Consider the following 19,120-nt stretch of genomic DNA (forward strand, 5'->3'; position numbering starts at 1 on the left):
AGGTGAGTGCACTTTGCCAACACGAAGATCGAAGGCAACAACTAATGGAATGCGAAAACATTTCGCAAACTTTCTTTACTAACCTAAACAATTTAATCAAAATATACATAATTATAATGACTTTACTACCCGTTTATTATTCAACATATTAAACATTATATTTACAAGTGAGTTTACAAATTACCTGTTATCTATTATCGTCTAAAATATTAAATTTACTATGAATTCGTTTAAAAATCTATACTCGAGTCAACAAAATAATTTAAATTTCACTTTTTTGTCTTAAATTTATGTCTATTAAGCCAAAACTAATTCAAATTTGACTTTTTTGACTTAAGTAGATACTAAATAAGTCAAGTTTACCAAAATTAGATCAAAATCAAATGTCTTTTTCATTTATTTATAATTAGCTCTTGGCTAATTTGACCCACTTGGTATCCATTTATGTCAAAAAAGTCAAATTTCAATTTTTTGACTTAAATGGATACTTTGACTTTAAGTCAAAAAAGTATAATTTTACTTGCCATGTAAAAAAACGTTCAAAAAAAGTTCGTCGTTGTCTCACGTTTTGAAGTTTAGAATAGTCAACACTTTTTCAACCTTTTTTCAACAATTTTTTTTACACAGGTTGGTTTCGGTTTTGTTGACTCAAATTAAAGTCAAAATCAAACGTATTTTCCATTTATTTTTGACTCACTTTTGACTGACATGATCTATTGAGTATCCATTTAAGTTAAAAAAGTCAAATTTACATAATTTTTTTGACCCGGATGAAAAATATATATATGTATATATTCTTATTATTATGTTAAGTAAACTGATATAATTATTTGTAAAGCAAGTCTCTCACTTTTTTTTCACACTCTATATAATAGTAATCCACTTTCAAGGATATCAACTAAACAGTCAGGGTGCAGTCAGGAAGAGAATGCACTAGACATTAGACACCGGACTTTAAAAGCACTTGCTACTTGAAATTATTTCAAATAAATAATTATAACATTAACTATATCCAGTATTTTTATCAAAATTACATTAAATTCACTTTAAAAAGGGGTCACTTCGATGGATATCATATTACGAACGCAAGCAGGTGGACAAGAGGAACTCGGTTTCCGTTTGTTATTTTAAAATTCGGTGTATCATAAATTTTAAATAAATAAATATTCAATTATTTCATTTGATTTTAAAATAAACAATTTTTTTTTAACTCAAATTAACGCGTATTAAAATAATTATTAAATCAACTCCAAATTCCTTTTGTTTATCTTACAATGAGTCTTTTACATTTACCGGTTGACCTCGCATTCGAAAAAATAACCGAGGACAAATTGGGTAGGCGTTGACCGATCATTTTATTTTCATATTTTTTTATCAGGTTCGTATCAAGTTTAGATATTAAATTTTACGTTTCAATGCCTTTGGTTGGACAACAATTTATAAAAAAAGATTGACAAATTTCTTTCAAATTAATATGATTTTAATTACTTTCTCAAATTCTGTCCGGTTGTAAGGACCTTCAAAAAATATGAATACCTATATATTTAAAGTATAATGTGATTACAAACCTTGTACTTGTAAAATCCCTAAAACGGGGATTAAAAATCCGATGAAAAATATCATCGTTCAATATCCTTTGACTTTTGTGTATTGCATTTATAAATAGTGTACTCTCATAACATTAATTAAATCCTTCAGCCTTTTAAATAAACTTTAAACTATAAACTACCACAAATGAGTGACACTTAAAACTTCACAATGTCTTTTAAATATTTAAAAGACTTTTGTTATTTATAAAAAATTTAACCTTTACTGTCATCAAAAAATAAATAAATAAATTACATACAAATATTCTCCTTTCACTTGTTTTAATTATTTTATTTTAAATACTATTTGTAATTACAATTATTAACAATCACTCTAGTATAGTTTTTTTTTCTCTATTTTCACTTTTAAATTTTATATTCAATTAACTCGGACCTTGAGTTAATTTTTGTTAATTAAAACCAAGTACACAAAAAAAATTTACAAATCAACCACTTGCGCCTTTTTTTTTTAATTACACATTTTATTAAATAAATTAAATTATTGGTTAAATAAAAATAATAAATAAATAAATAAATATGAGCAGAGAATTATTTTTTCACGTGTTTTTAAAAACGATCACGGAGTAAACGATCCGTTCCCTTCACCGGCTAAACATGCAGTGCCCCTGGCTAGAGGCTCGTTGTCTTTCTGCTGGATATGAAAGTCGTCCTGTTGTATGGTTTGATTGTATGGAGGTTTCGTGAGCGCACAGCTTATGGAAAAATAATATAAATATATATATGTGTTTGATCTTCAGCTCAATCTAAAGGATTTTGTTTTCTTAAGAATACGCTTTTGTATTTTATTTATGGAAATTTTATTCATTTTACATATTTAGGAACTTAAAGAAATGGTATGGGAATGAGAAAAAAAAACCATGGCCTGAAAGTAAGCTGTAGATTTATTTGGTAAAAGTAAAATTGACAGTAAAGACGACGTAATTTTGAAAGTTGATAAAATGGATTTTTTGTTAAATTAAGTAATTGATATATATATATAAAGGGTATGATGATTGTTGTTTAATATGTATGTTACATTAGTTAAAACTTACATGTACTAGAGTACATGGTTTGCATGAGGAGAAGCAAAGTAATGTTATCAACCGTGTGTAACGAAAGTTACGATCGGAGTGCCCTGTTTCTTTTGTGTGAAATGATTACGAAAGTACGTGCACTTGGCGGAAACGAAGAGAAAATCTTTAATATTATTTTCAGAATCAATAGTAATTGTTAATATATTTATTTATTTATAAACTTATTTTTCAAAATTTTTTAATTTAAATAATTGATATTATTTTTAAAATCAATAATAATTATTGATCTATTTAGGAGAGAGTGGGGCACAATTCGCCATTAAAAAAAAAGGGCTTATATGTCATGTAAATGTAGGCCAACTTTGCCCCCCCCCCCTTCCTCCCCTATTAGTAATGTAATTTTTAAAGTCACACTGTAAAAAATTTTCAGACAACGCGAATTAAATCCTAAGTAATTTTGGAGTAAATGTGGAGCGGATGATTTTTTATTAATTTAATCCCCTTCGGGTGAAATTGACTCCAGAAAAGAGTTAATTTCAAATTTGAAACTCCAGATCTGAGTAATTGCGGATTAAAATTAAATCAACATCACTCCGTAATCACTTTTATTAAAATAGAAACTCCCTTTTCACTCCATATGCGGCGCGATTTTTAAAAAAACTCCGGAACTCGGAATAAAATCCATATTCACTCCAAATTTTTTGATGTAACAATTGACCTATTTATCTATTAATCAAATTTAAAAACTACAATAATTGATATTAATATTAATATTTTCATTTGATGAAATTAGAATCAGATATTTATTGAATCGACAATAAAAAATAAATAACCGGTTAGAAATGAATATTGCATTAGAGGTAAAATAAACTAACAGTGGCTACAATAAACGTATTGGTTAAGATATAGAGGAGTTTTGAATTAAATCTATAAGGTTACACTGTAACTGGGTTTACCGTTAATCTCTACCTTAGCTCCCTTTAAGTCATTTCTATCTTCCTTTCTCTTGGAATATATTTCTGGTTTTTATCTCATTTTTTATAATCGTCTGGCTCAAGTTTATATACAAGAGCATGATCGCATTTCCCACTATGAACAATTTCTCTTACTTGTCTATAAGTGTCTACACAGCATAGCCTTTAAGTATTGCTGCTATATATATTTCTCACTCGCGGTTACTTCTTCGTTCTCACTACTCACTCCTGTACATCATAATCTTTTCTTTTTTTATTCACCTACAACGTGACGTCATCGGCAAGAAGCCCCCTTTCACCTGGCGTCGAGTTAAACTTCATCTCGTTTGCAGAACGTTATTTATTGTTGCCGAAATTATGCTTATTTTTACTCAACGCTCTTATAAACTTTAATTATAATTTTATGATCTATTATTGTGAAATAATAATTTATTTATTACAGTTATTATACTAGAATATGTCTATTAAATTATTAAATAAAAATATTTTATTTTTAAAATCAAAATTTTCAAATTCAAAATTTGAATTTTTAGAAGAAATAAAAAATGTCACTTAAGGAAATTAAGAATACGGAGTAATTAAAAATTTGATAAAATAATTTTGTTTTGTGACTGACAAATTAAAAATATTTTCATAAATTTTCTATTTCGATGATTTTATAGTAAACTCGGCTGAAATTTATGGCGCCCAAACCAGTAAAGTGCTAAAAACGAAACCCGTTTTTCCTGAAAAATTTTTCAGAGTCGTAGTCACTATTTCTTAAAATCCACACGAATGATAATTTTTGAATATTGAATTTATCCTTTGGATATAAACACAAAATGCCTGAAATTTAATTCAGTAATTTTGTGACTTCTCGCTAAGAAAATAAAAAATTTTCGTAAAAAGACGTTATTGATTTCCGTCCGATTTTCGAAAACTGAGTTTGGAACAGATCTCGAAATTTTGGAAGTGTATTTTCGAGCTCGAGGAACTCAAAAACAGCAGCAAGATTTAGAACTGGCTCACTAGGTCAACCATTTTCCAGACTATCAACCCAACTAATTATGAAGAAAATTTTGCTACGATTGTTTATTTTTTCATCCACTCGGAAACTAATAGAGAAAGAGGTTTAAAATTTTCGGGATCTTATTTTTTATCAAAAGCATCAACAACAAATTTTATCCAGCGGTTCAAAATTTACTGAACCCTTCCCTTATACCCGAAGTACTCCAGTGTTTCAATAAGAGAAAAATTTTGATTTTTGAACCGTTACAAAAATCTTTAATAAAATTTTCCCACATACATTCGTAAATTCAAACGATAAGAACATAAATAAACAAATAATCTGTTTATTTTTTTTTAATTTGTTGAAAAAAAAAAAACATCTCTGAATTACATTCCTAACAGCCTTAGAAATACAAACACAGTATCCTCTGACTAAACAAACAATTAAAAAATCCAAACAACTTTCCTAACGAACTACGTGGTTCCATCTGTCGGTATACCAGTAAAATATCATATTCACTTGTCCAAACGTAAACGCCGCTACAACATCAGCAATTGCGCAAATCGCGCAAGTAACATGAGCATTTCTACCACAGATAAGAGTGAATATTACAGAGTAGGTGCGCTAAGAATAAAGCATGTATGCGCAGTATGAACAAGAGCTTCGCTCAATCATGGTCCTAATAGTTAAGTCACTATGGGCTCACGTCAATACACGTTTTTCTCGGGTCAACAGTCAGTTTTCCCGGGCACGCGGTGCCGCCAAGGGCGCCAAAATTTACATTAAAATGTAAGTATCATAATTATATTATTTTTTTTTTTAAATAATAATTAACAAACAATTACATTTTAATAATCATAGCAACGATAATGAATTAACATTTTTATTTTTATTGTAATAAATCAGTTTTGATTGTTCAATGTCAATGAACTCTCGAGTACTCAAAGCGTCTGTGTTTACATCCCCTCTATATTTCCGGTATTCTAATGTCAAAAATAATATAAACAAAGATATGAAATTAATTTTTTTTATTTATTAAATTATCTTATTTTAAAAATAAAATTATCTTTTAATCTGATTAGGATAATATTGATTTTATATATATACGTATATATGTGTTTATATATATATATATTCAATTGGTTAAAAAAATCGACTATTTTTTATTTTTCAAGGATACACTTTCAAAAATATCGGTAGGGTAAAAAAATCGCCTGTTAAAATTAAAGCTTTCGTATCAACATTAAGAACTTCCTGATTGCAATTTTCCATTTCCCATTTAAATAACATGGGAAAAACTTTGAAATTTTAACTCATAATTGACTCAGTACCAAAAAGGCCAATACATTTTACTGTAAAGAATTGAATGCTCTACAAAGAAGATCTAGTATAGTTTTTTGATAAATTCAATATTTCAGAAGTTTTTCGAGGTCAAAATTGAATTTACAAAATTTTTACTATTTTTCGACTTTTCTGACGAAACTATCAGACCTATCACAAAACATCACAGAAGCTTTTTTGTAGATCCTTTTATTTCTAACAAATTATCTCTGACAAATTTTTCAAAATTTTTGAATACTTCTCAGTTATTTGCGTTCGAATCAAAATCAGCTGTAATACGGCTTTGGAAACTGATTGATTTTGAATGTGAATAACTACAGAGCATTCAAAAATTTTGAAAAATATTTATATGTATATGTATATGTGTATACGTTCATTTAACAGGTAAATCTATTACAAATAATATTTAGAATAAATTAATTGATCTCGAGTGGCCTTCACGATGGCCGAAGCCAACGATTTAAAATCCGACGATGGTATTCAAAATTTATCAAAAACTCAAATGGAAATAAATGAATGTCTTGGTAGTTGGCTGACGTATTTACAGGTAAATAATTCAAATATGTAATTTATTTGATAAATTATTACTATTGATGTTGATTAAATTAGATGTTAAATGGTCTCTGCTCGGCTGGTACGAAGCTAGCACAGTCTTTACAATCAATTTTATCAAGCCGCGAAGGAACAGTTAATTGTAGATTGACAGGCCAATGTCTTGCCGGTTGGGAAGAACTTACTAGGGCAACTGGTGTGGCAAGTAATACTGTTAAGCAGCACGTGGTCGCGGCCTTGAGAGACCACGAGACACGAGACAGTGATGTCGACAAACATGTTGGTACCAGTAATAAATATTTCTGTTACATCCGATTATATTAATCACTTTTAGACCTGAATGACCTTCATTCATTATCTTAAATTTTAATTATCGATTTTACGTTCAAGTTTAAGTTATTAATTACTTCCACTTCAGGATATATTGCGGGACAATCTTCTGACCTTCATTAACTTGCAGTATCAATTTTGTGTCGCTTGTTGTGAATGTTTAGGTAAAATATATTTATTATTAGATTAATTTAAATATAGTCAAGACCGGGGTGTTACGGGGTATCGTAATTTATTTTGTGTAATTTATTTATTTACGCTTTCAGCAATTTACAAATTTTCATATTTCATTTGCATTATCCAGTGCGATAATCACACTAACTACAATACATAACAGATAAACTTTAGGAATAAGTTACTAAAGAAAAAATATAAAGTATTTGAAATTTCTAAATTATTCTTAATTTCTTAATTTTTGGCTGCAGCTTTCCCTCTGGTTTTTATTTCCACTTGGATTTACTTTTTAAATGAATTAAGAGATCCCCCAAAGAAATTTACATTTTTTGAGTACTTGTTGACTAGTCCAAATATTCTGTTCCTGGGTCCGTTTTGTATAAATGACTTATTGGAGTAAGGTACAATGAGTCATATTTTTTTCGTATTTAAACTTCGATCATTAAATTTTCATACTTGAAGTTTAATTAATTCAAAAAAAAACACTTAGATTTTAATTAAAAAAATTTTTTTTGGAACTGAACTGATTTTGATAAGAATCTGATATTTTTTGGCACATAAAGACTGAAAATAAATTTACAATTCAATTAAAAGTAAATTTTTATGTTTATTTGTGACGTTATTTAATTAAAATAATAAATATATAAATTGCAAAGGCTTTTGACCCTAAATGAAAAATTTTGACTTTCGATTTATCTTCAGTACTTGAGAATTTTTTTAATTTTTCATACCCCGGTCTACTCTGTATATGTATAAATATATATGATGATTTTATACGGATATTTTCTGCTAATTGTAATGTTTTAGATTAATTTTTCGAAAATTGAAATCATGTTCAACGAAAATTGTTTAGTTCGTTAAATTTTGCTTAAGTTCAGTGGTAACTCTACACTGTGACAAATCGGGAGTGGATTTGGAGTGACTACGGATTTTATTTCAACCCTGAATTCACTCCATCATTCGGAGTTCCAGTTACAAAAAAATACTCCATATATGGAATGAATAGGGAGTTTTTTTCCAGCAGAGTAATTGCGGAGTGACGTAAATTTTATTTCAATCCGCGTCCACTCCGTTCCAAAGGATTATTTTCTATAATCATTGAATTTTTTCTGATCATTATATTTGAAATTATTTTATTTATGACTTTGGTAACTCAAATTGATTTTTTTAATGCAAAGTATTGGAATTGTGTTGAATAAAATATCATTGAAAAGTGAAAAAAATCGGACTAAAATTTTTTTCTATGGTACGTACGTGAATTTAAACTTTTGTTCTGCAATGCTAACCGAAATAATTTTTAAAAAGTTACACTCTAGCAACCCCCTATCGGTTGAGGGGTAGTCGATACGAAATATTCACAGCGCGGATGCTTGAGGCTTAAAATTTTGAATAATGAATAACAGTATCATAACAATAATAGTAATACGGTAGCATTGTGGTATTGACTGATAAATTCATGACATGACTTCCGAATAAAAATATTTCGCTATTGGAATAAATTTCCATCTCTTAAATACTTTGATAGTTGTCAATAATCATTACAGCGGATGTTTTTTAAGGAATGTTATAAATATTTAAATCAAACTAAATAATCATGACAGACAAGTTGAAAAACGTAAACCTCAAAATTGACCCGAGTCGAAATATTAGACGTAAATTGAACATTTTGTACATTAAAAACTCAATTTGACAGCTTTTAACTTATTCAAAACGTAGATTGGAGTATCATAAATCGAACATGTAACTAAAACCTATTAAGACTTATAATAAGAAAACATAAGCATACCAAAAAAATTTTTTCATCGATTTTATACTCCTGGATTATCATCACGTTAATTCCCTAAAATTTTGTCGTCCGCCTTTCTGGCTCTTAAATAAAAAATTCATATTTTGAAAAAAAAATTTTTTCAGTTTCATACTTCTATCTAACGCTATTATATCTTTTCATATATTATGATATCAATTAAAAAGTTTAATTAACGTTTAAAACGTTAAGAATGTTCAATTTACGTTTAAAATGTTAAGAACGTTCCACTTACGTCTAATATTTCGACTCGGGCGAACTAAAGTTTTATAGAAAAAAATTATCAATAATTATTTTATTTAATTACACTGTGAAAAGCGGGAGTGGTTTCGGATTGTATTTGAATCCCGTCACTTGGAATTTCGGAGTTTAAAAAAAAAGTCACGACGCATATGAAGTAAATATGGTGTCTTTTTTAATGATTGTCTATTTACTGGGGAATACCAATTTTTTTTTTTTTTTTCTATTGTTTAAAGAAAAGAAGACAACAAAATTCCAATTAGCAGAAAACTATTTATTAATTTATATTGAAAAATACTAATAATAATAATGAAAATATTAAATTCCAAGGTAATATGGCTGAGTGTTCGTGTTCTCAATCAGGAAAAAATGAATGTGATATTGCAGCACTTCAACAATGTTTTGAACGTTTGTACAGTCCGCAAACACCAGTATCATCATCTTCGATACAGCAAAATAGCCATAGATCGCCGTTGCGATATCCACTCTTTCCTCTGCAGGTCCAGAGAAGATGGTCGGAGACCGCAGCCGCTGAAATGTCTGGTGAGTCAACAGAAAGTACCATGAGAAGATGGTCAATGCCTTGGGACTGTCGACACGTCACAGAGTGGCCAAGACAAGAAGAAAGAACAAGGCTCAGAGTACCACATCAAGATCGAAGTAGATCAGCAACACCAGACTCTGTGTGGAAGTCATCAGGAATGGCCAGTCAGGACGGACTACAAGAAGCCATACAGTTGTTATCTTGTAGACCAGGTGTTAGACCTAATAATCAATTGTCTGCTTTTACTAGTCAACATATACCCGGTGTTACTCTCACTACTTGTAATTTTGATGGTAATTACGATAACTCGATCTGGCCGGACTCCAGGCGAGTTGGATCTCCCAGGTGCTGGCCACAGGATTCTCATTCCAGCGATCATTCTGATCAATCTGGACAACGTGATAGTGATCATGGTGACCACAGAGATTCTGGTAATTATACATATTATAATTTTTCTTTAAAAAATTTTTTTAATTCAAATCCAAATCAATGTTTTGATAAATAAATTAAAACATATATTTGTTACTTGTCATACTGTATGTTCATTAAAAATTATGCAGTATTTTTTTTTTTTCATTATGTACACAAATCAAAATTCATGTAAAATTGATAAATTTTATTAAATTTCCATAACAATTATTTTTGAAAATAAAATAAAATTTTAAAGTGTATCGTGCGCACTTGGAAAATCGTGAATTTCTACAGAAATAAATTATAGGAATGGTTCGTTTGCACACATAAAAATGCTTCTATTATACTCTGCATTTATTCTTTCAAATTCTTCTCCCCGTAAATAAAAAAAAAATCGGTTAATTTTGCTAAGACATTTTCCATAAAAAACGTAAAGACATTTTATTTTGTTATTTTTTTTATTGAATTATATTATACTAAAATCTGTAATTAATTTTAATGATAAAAAAAAATTTTAGAAAATAGTGGTGGTAGTACAAGTGGTCATCGTGATAGTGATCATGGTAGTCATCGAGAATCTGATATTTCAGGAGTCAATGATCTTCTTCCATCACGAAAAAGTTCATCGTCTACGGATTCATGTTTATCAGGAAACAGTAGATCTGGTTCTGAAAGTGCTGGTGCTTGTACTGGAGTAAGTTTATCGACATATATAGAGGAAGGGGGGGGGGGGGGGGGGCAAAAGGGGGTAGGGTAGGCAAAACGGGGTAACCCAAAGTTTTATAAAAAAAAAACATTTTATATTTTAAATGGTTTTTAAACATTCCAAAATCACTTTTGTAAATATACTTGAGCGTTATTTGAATTTTTTTTGTTAAACTTTTTCAAAAATCAATTGTCAGTTGAAATAGTACATATGTTGTGTGACAAGGGATGAAATAAGACGATTTCAGACTAGGGTGAGGTTGGCTGACATCACCTGCAGTCTGAAATCGTGTTTTATCCTGAGTCACACACTATATTTTTCATGATTACCTGCATCGGAACTAAGATTCAGTGTCAGCAGCCAGTAAGAAACAAGTTAATTTCAAGCCGATGATGCGGAGAACTGTTAGAGAATGAAAAATATGTGATTTACTGTCACTTATTAAACAGTAAATAAGACAAAAACATTATTTTTACTCATTTTTTAGTAATTTTATTTGGTTAATTAAAACTGTCACTTAAAAAATGAAATGAGTAAACTGAAGTGACGAGTAAACAAATGAGAGTAATAAGGCTACAAATGAACATTAAATATAACTGACACTGGGCAGAAACAATTGTGTTTCTTCCCTTGGGAAGAACATGTTTCTGACCACTGTATGAAGGTATTTTTGAATTACAAATTCGCTAGCAGTTGTTTGCAGCATCGGCTTGAAATTATCTTGTTTCTACGGGCTGTAGGGACACTGAAACTTCAAGTTTCGATGCTGGTATCATGAAAAATATTAATGACTTTTGTTTTATGATAAAAATTATTAAAAATTTGTTTTTCTTCTTTTTTATCCAATAATCATACAAAATATAACTTTTCTTAATATAAATTACTTGCAAAAAAGTTTAACTCAATCAAATTAATTTAAAACCCAGAATTTTTTTTTATCTTTTTTAGGGGGTACCCCATTTTGCCCGCAAAAATGAAAAAAACTTTTTTTAAACGGTAACTGAAAATTTTTTTCTATTTACTTTGAATATCCTTAAGTACCCCGTTTTGCCTCTCCCTCCCCTATATGTTTAAATTTTAACAGTAAAATTATTAAATAAATTTAGAAAAATGTTCCGTTAAGTGAATTTATTGTTTTACTTTTTAAAGGAATCATCAAAATCTCAATTGTATTCAATGTGGAGCGGTGGAGATTTACCATTTATTAAATTACCGGAAAGTAATGAAACCAAAGATGAAAGGCCTCCAAGTTAAACAATATTTATATATCAATAATAATCAATCTTAATAATAATAATAATAATAATTTCTACTATTATAATTTATAAAATTTATTAATAAAAATAATTGAATCATATAATAGAATTTTAAAAAAATTCATATGGACCAATACTGTCAAGACTATAAAGACAAAAAAAAAATCATTAAAATATATCATTTAATTTAAATTAATAACATTCAATGCTAAACGGATAATATTTATATGTAATTTTAGAATTGTTTAATAATATATTATAAGTAGATAAATAATTGGCTGTAAAAACTTGTTATTAGTTCAAATTTCGAAACACCAAAGTCTATGATATAAAAGATTTTAAAAAATTAACTTTGTTATGTTTTTTTTATTTAACGTCTTCACTTTTTTTATATATTTATTTATTTATTAGTAATTGATATATAATAATAATATTTGAAAACATATACAGATTATTTGATAAAATATATGTACAATTTTTGTTTATTTCGTATGGCACTATACGAGTATTGTTTGCAAAAAAAACTAATCGCGTTTGGGGGTAAATTTCGCTTCAAATTCACTCCGGATTTAATCCGCGTTCACTCCAAAAATTTTTTACAGTGCACTCTGATTAAACAACTGAATTCGATCGAATTAAACAGAATTAAATTTTTAATTCCATATAATTCAGAAAAATTCTGTTAATTTGGTACCTAACTTGAAAAATAATTCTGTCTAATTCGGCAGGAAAACCAGAATTTATCCAAATTGAAACGAATTTAAATAATTCTATTCTGTTTAATTCGAAAATAATCCTCGAATTTCTGGTTCTGACTCCGAATTAAACCGAATTGAAACCAATTCAAAAATTTTAAATCGTTTTTATTCTGATTAATTCGAAAATAGTCTTTGAATTCTTTTAAATTCTGTCGTACCGAATTTAACAGAATATAACAGAATTGAAATTTTTAATTCGGTCGAATTCAGTTGTTTAATCAGGGCAGCTTTTTGTCCGAGTAAAAAAAGATTAAACTTTTTTTTGTTTCATACTTTTAACTTATAAAAATATATTTAAAATTATAAAGTAGTATAATAATTTATTCTCATAAATTTTAATTAAACTCTACGTAATTAATTTAATTTTGATGAATGAAAATTAAAAAAAGATAAATATAAAATTAGTAGACGATCTTATTTTCACTGGGTAAAAGATGGTAATAATCCATTAATATATGTATATATGTGTATGAAATTGTAGGTCATAAAATACGACACAATTTCACGAAACTAGAATAATAATAATTTGATTTATCGAATTAAAATATTAAATCTAATCAAGATCATCAATAAGATCTTCATCATCTTGGCCATAATCATCGTATTGATCTTTTAGATCATCGCCTTCTTCTTTATCAGCCGGACAATGAAGACATCGCGATTCATTGATTCCGTAATTAATACAAGTGTCACCTATGCATTCACAACAGCCGTCATGGAACCATCTGTAACTCGTCGCTCCCATACTCTGACATGATGCCTGACATTTATTCCATGAATTGCATTGGGCCATATATGCTACTGTACAATTTACAGTCATGACATTTGGCTTCAATGGGTGATGAACTTCTTCTTCGACAGTTTCTAATCACACAGTTTTTAAATTACATTAATAAATTATTTATTCACTTAAGAAAATTCTTACGAAAAACTCGCAATTTCAATGCAAGGAATATAAAAAAATCTCAATATTAAATCTATTTTGTTTAAATTTTTTTGCAGCCAAAATAAATATCGACGTTCTAATTAGCAAATTGTCTAACTTCATATTTTTTATTAGATGGTTCTGTGCAATTTTCAGATACTAACAGTCAGAAAAAATATTATACATATACTAAATATAGAATTGAATTTTAGATGAAAAAAAAATTTTTACATTAGTTTTTTTCGCATAAATGGAAGGGTGACACGACCGATGATCCGAAGACAATTGATCCGCGACAATTAATCCGCGACAATTGATCCTTGCGACGATTGATCCGTCGATAAAATGCGTGTAACATGAAAAATTACGCCCTTTTTTCACTAATTTTGTGTGCATGTAACATAAAAATATACTCACACACAAATTAGTGAAAAAAGGGCGGATCAATTGTCCTCGGATCATTTGTTACGTAACCAAATGGAAGATTTTCTGAAATGGAGTTAAACAATTTGCTAATTAGAACGTCAATATATCAAAATGTTCACCTCATTATTATAATTTTTTTTTTTTAAACTAATTTATGATTAGGGTGCAGTGTAAAAAAAATAGCATATTTCGCGGCAAGGAATGAAACAAGACGATTTCAGAATAGGGTGAAGTTGGCTGACATCACCCGAAGTCTGAAATCGTTTTTTATCCCGTGGCACGCACATATTTTTCATATCACTTGCATTGGCACGGAAGTTTTAATATTAGAAAATTTTTCACTATATCTACACTGAAAGTTTAAATTCCTATCCTGTTTATCAGGAAGGAAGTCCATTTTTTCTTTTATGAGAAATCAAATGATAAAAATTAGCGCATGCGCAATTCTTTCCAAAAGCAGAGGCAAAAATTTAAACTTTCAAGTACAGGTCTAGTGAAAAATTGTATACAGACCACAGAGGAACGTAAGACATTATGTGGAAAACCCACGGGTTGGAATGTCCTACTTCTCTCACTAAGTGTGTAATGTACTATTTTTTTTTATTTTTTATTTCATCATATCCATTATAAAACTTTTATTTCTCACCGTTAAAAATGCCTGTAATAAAATACGAAAAATATACTTACGCATTTGATAATTAATCTCTTTTTCAGATTTAGGCTGAAATAATGAGACGTCAAAATCAACTGGATACGTAAACGTAATCCATCTCTCAAGTGGGTCAGGTTCAGCCGTCAATGCCTGAAAAAGTCCTGGTACAGGTTCAGCAAAATCTTCGACATGTGATTTTTTGCTCAAAGGATTGTCAGTTATATTTGGCTTTGGACATAAATCTTAATAAAAATAAAAAAAAAATAATTAATTAATTAAAAATATACACCCGTACAAAAAAAATTTTACTTGCCCCAAGAAATTAATTGCATTACGAATTGAAAAAAAAAAGTTTCTTAGGGCAAGTAAAAGTTTTTTGCATCAAGAAATTTTTATTTTCCGTGCAAAGAAAATAAATAAAAAGTTGAAACTTTGAACTAACCAACACAGGAGCAACACTCATCATAGAGGTAAGATAAACATGAAAAGCATTCCTTACAGCAAGTGCAGGTGACGAGGTCACACTTGCAACTCTGTGTAAGCATACATTTGCTCACGACACTTGCACAAATGGCCTCGTTGCATGCTGCTGTAAAACTTACAACAGTCATACCAATAATAATAATAATCGTCGTAGTTCCCATCAGAATAAAATTCTGAGACCACGTCATCGTGTCCTGTAAACAATTAGTTTAAATTTTTTAATTTACCTAATTAACTTGAAATGTATAAATGCTTTTTTTTTTCTATTCATTCATTCGGTCTTTCCTTCTTTCATTCCTTTCTTCTTTTTCACGAGCATCTTACATTCGCTTTTATTAACACGTATGCGGTAGGAAGTTAATTTCATAAAGACCATATATATAACAATAATATATCAGACGAAATTTCACGAGATAATGAGGATAATTATTTATTCTTTGTCGTTTAATATTTCCGAGGTCGTGTTTTAAATTAATTATTCACTTGATAAAAAAAAATTTAATTATAAATCTAGAAAAATTTAATTTATGACAAATAATAACTTTTTATTGCAATTTATAATCATAAAGTTTGCTAAATTACTTTTTAGTAGTTAATAAATTTCAATATGTTTACTTTCTAATCGATTATATATTCGTGATCTATTTATACACTCAAGAATATGCGACGTATCACGTATATAGTAATAATTATTTTCCATACTTAGAATTATTACTATTTGAAAGGAAACTTTTTTTGGAAAACAAATTTTGTTTACCCGACACTTGAATAAATTTAAAATCTTTATAAAAAACAAAAATAATTTTTCTGATGAAAATTCATTATTTACGATAAATTATTTTTTTTACATTTTTTGCTTTGAATTTAAATTAATTAATTATTATTTTACCGACAGAAACAAAACTTTTATGAAAAAAATTAGTTCTTGATTCAAAAAATTAATTTATTGCAAATTTGCTATCAACTTTTTTTTTTTTTTGACGAAACCACAATCTCTTATAATTTTTTTGGAAAAAAAAAATTTTGCTTACAAAACCATAAAAATGGATGAGTGTGAATATAGCAGAGTGTGAATATAGCAGGAATCAGACAAATTTAAAATTATTAATAAATAGAGTATATAATTAAAAAAATAATTTTTATAAAAAATGCACTTATCAATTTCAAAATTTTTTAAATGCGCATTTTTTACAAATTTTATTTTTATTAATTATTTACTTTATTTATTAATAATTTTAAATTTGTCTGATGTCTGCTACATTCACACTCATAAAAATATATGAATTCTTTTGAAAAATATATTTTATGTAAAGTGAGTAGTTTTTTTTTATTTTTACAAGAGATTGCAATTTAATCTTTAGGGCCAGGATTTTTGCGTTCATTTAAAAATAATTAATAATTTGTGGTGTAAAATTTTTAATATTACGGGAAAGTAATGGTCTTATTAAGAAATTTTTCAATCAAAAGTTGTAGGAAATTTAATTTTCTAAAAGAAATGTTTCTTATGATTTTTTCTTAGGACTAATAAGACAGCCGTAATTTCAGAATTAAGATTTTCATAATTAACAATATTTTGAATCATTCATTATGAATCTTAATTTTTAAATTACGGTGAAAATATTGATCGTATAAGAAAATCATAAGGGACATTTTTTTAATAAAACTAAATTTCTTACAACTTTTGTTCGGAAACTCTTTTACTAAGACAGATATTTTCCCCGTAATATCAAAAATTTAAACAACTCATTTCAAAAATAAGGCAAAAATCTTGTCCCTATTAATCATTAAAAAAAAACTCTATTGCAATATTACAATAAATTGATTTCTCGGATCAAGAATTTATTTTTTTATTCTGAAAATTATTTTTTTTTTTTCAGTGAATAAATTCAAAGCAAACAGAATAAATAAAATTATTTTAATTACTTAATTAAAATAAATGTAATATATTACAGTTGGTACCAAACAAAGCGACAAAATATTTACTCTTCTTTGTAGAGCTTAAGGCTGAAAACTAAAGATCACCGGATTGGAATTTAAATTGCAGGGCCTTTCTTAAGGTCTTTTAAAAAACATCTATATTACATTATCTCCAACCCCCACTTAACTTCTCTACAAAACCCTTAGGCCCATAAAATATAAACAAATATATTAGAAATAAGTCTGTTTGATCTTTTCCAAGTAATTAGTAATTAATAATTATTTCAACTTCCACCCAATAAAAATATCTCAATTAATTATTTGAAAATTTTATATTCGTGATATTGAATAAAATAAAAATATCAAATTATCATAATTTAAGTTATTAAAAATGTTGAAGATAATAAATAAATAAATATTGTATTGCAATGAATGAAAATATTCTTAATAAATATTTAAATAGACGCGATAAATATTAGATAGATAAATCTAAACACGATCTTTGCCCTAAGGCAATATATTAAGTTAAACAATTCACTACATCATCTTTTTATCATAATTAACTTTAACATTCAGTTTCTAACATTGAAATTATAAAAAAAATTTTTTTATTCTATAAATATCATCTTATATTAAACGTTCTGGAAATTATATATTTATTTATTTAACACACTTAGCAAAAAAAAATATTTTCAACATGAGAAATATTTTTATTGAAGAAATATTAGAATTAAAAAAATGTATTTACCCTAAAAATCGTTATATTGCTTGACAATAATTATTTATTTATGCTATAATTAGTAATTAGTAATTATTAATTACACTGTAAAAACCGGAAGTGAATTCTGAGTGATTGCAGATTTAATTTAAATCTAAATTGACTTCGTCACTCGGAGTTTCGGAATTTTATAAAAAATCACTCTGAATACGGAGTAAATGGGGAGTTTATTTTTCCAACGGAGTAATTTTGGAGTAAACAATTTTATTCAAATCCGCATTTACTCCAATTCGGAGTTTTACACTGCAAACCTTTCGGGAGTGAATTCTGAGTAATTACGAGTTTATTTAAATCCGAATTCATTCCGTCATTCGGAGTTTCGGAGTTTAAAAAAAATCGCATATGGAGTAATTAGGGAGTTTGTTTTTTTAGCGGAGTGATTTTGGAGTTTTCTGGATTTTATTTAAATCAACATTCTCTCCGATTCGGAGTTTTAATATTAAAATAAACTCCCTTTCAGAGTAAATTTCACTCCGAGGGAATTAAATAAATACAAAGTCATCTCTCTACATTCACTCCAAAAATTTTTTACAGTGTAATGAAAATAAATATCAATTTTCTTCTTAAAAAGCCTTAATATCAAGTGAAATATCTATTCGATTAAAATAATTCCTTAAGATAATTTCAAATTTAAAAAATTGTACTTCTTAATGATAATTTTTCTATTCAGCGCAGCAGAAATGTTGTTCTTTGTTTGACAAAATCATAATTTAAATATCGCAATAAAATCGTATAGTTACTATTTATATAATTATTCGACTGGCAATTAAGAAAAATGGTAATGAAAACGGAGAAAAAATGAATATTAAATTTATAATGTAAATCACGTGTCAATAAATAATAATATTTTACCTTAATGTTAACGTATAATATAAATGTTTAAATTGAATCGCTTCTCATATAAGCCAGTTACCTACGCCGGAGAAACTATTTTAAGAGTGTGCAACCGGTTCGCGTTGCGACTTGAATGACCACGAGACATATTTCGTCTCAATCAATATTATCATTTTATTTATTTACTACTATTGTTTTTTTTATTTTTTTTTTTTATTCATAAACAGTCACAATAACTAAAAAAAATATTTTCAAAATCACCAATCACTGATTCAATTTAAATTTGCTTAAAAAAAAAAAAAAAAAGAAAATGTACCAAATTTATAGATTTAATTTCAAATTAAAAAACGTGAAAAATTATGTTACGTATCAGAAGCGTCTCTTATTGGAGATGAAGGAATACTGTT

The 19,120-nt window shown here is 27.8% G+C and overlaps 3 protein-coding genes across 5 annotated transcripts in view; 1 reads left to right on the forward strand and 2 right to left on the reverse strand.

Moving 5' to 3' along the window:
- LOC130673080 (sushi, von Willebrand factor type A, EGF and pentraxin domain-containing protein 1) overlaps positions 1-2,207 on the reverse strand; it is a 57,887-nt gene extending 55,680 nt beyond the window's left edge. The window contains exon 1 of one of the 2 annotated variants that reach the window (XM_057477989.1): positions 1,569-2,207. In XM_057477989.1, the coding sequence (XP_057333972.1) occupies positions 1,569-1,623 (55 nt within the window). In that variant the 5' untranslated portion in view covers positions 1,624-2,207. The remainder of the gene's footprint in view (positions 1-1,568) is intronic. The other variant, XM_057477988.1, reaches the window with a different exon arrangement.
- Positions 2,208-5,211: 3,004 nt separating this feature from the next.
- LOC130672800 (uncharacterized) lies at positions 5,212-12,546 on the forward strand. 2 transcript variants are annotated; one of them, XM_057477543.1, is made up of 7 exons: positions 5,212-5,371; positions 6,308-6,470; positions 6,533-6,754; positions 6,894-6,969; positions 9,354-9,998; positions 10,569-10,672; positions 11,834-12,546. In XM_057477543.1, the coding sequence occupies exons 2-7, from the start codon at positions 6,366-6,368 to the stop codon at positions 11,936-11,938; spliced, it is 1,257 nt and encodes a 418-aa protein (XP_057333526.1). In that variant the 5' UTR covers positions 5,212-5,371; positions 6,308-6,365; the 3' UTR covers positions 11,939-12,546. The 2 variants fall into 2 exon arrangements, with proteins under 2 accessions (XP_057333526.1, XP_057333524.1); XM_057477541.1 differs by having other exon boundaries at positions 5,214-5,371; positions 10,497-10,672.
- On the reverse strand, positions 12,540-19,120 carry LOC130672802 (twisted gastrulation protein homolog 1-A-like). Its single transcript, XM_057477544.1, has 4 exons — positions 18,732-19,120; positions 15,144-15,378; positions 14,737-14,943; positions 12,540-13,562 (listed from the first exon to the last, which is right to left on the reverse strand). Exons 2-4 carry the CDS (start codon positions 15,370-15,372, stop codon positions 13,252-13,254), a joined length of 747 nt encoding a protein of 248 aa, XP_057333527.1. The 5' UTR covers positions 15,373-15,378; positions 18,732-19,120; the 3' UTR covers positions 12,540-13,251.

Source organism: Microplitis mediator, chromosome 8 (genome assembly GCF_029852145.1).
Source record: "Microplitis mediator isolate UGA2020A chromosome 8, iyMicMedi2.1, whole genome shotgun sequence".
NCBI classification, from domain to species: Eukaryota; Metazoa; Arthropoda; class Insecta; order Hymenoptera; family Braconidae; genus Microplitis; species Microplitis mediator.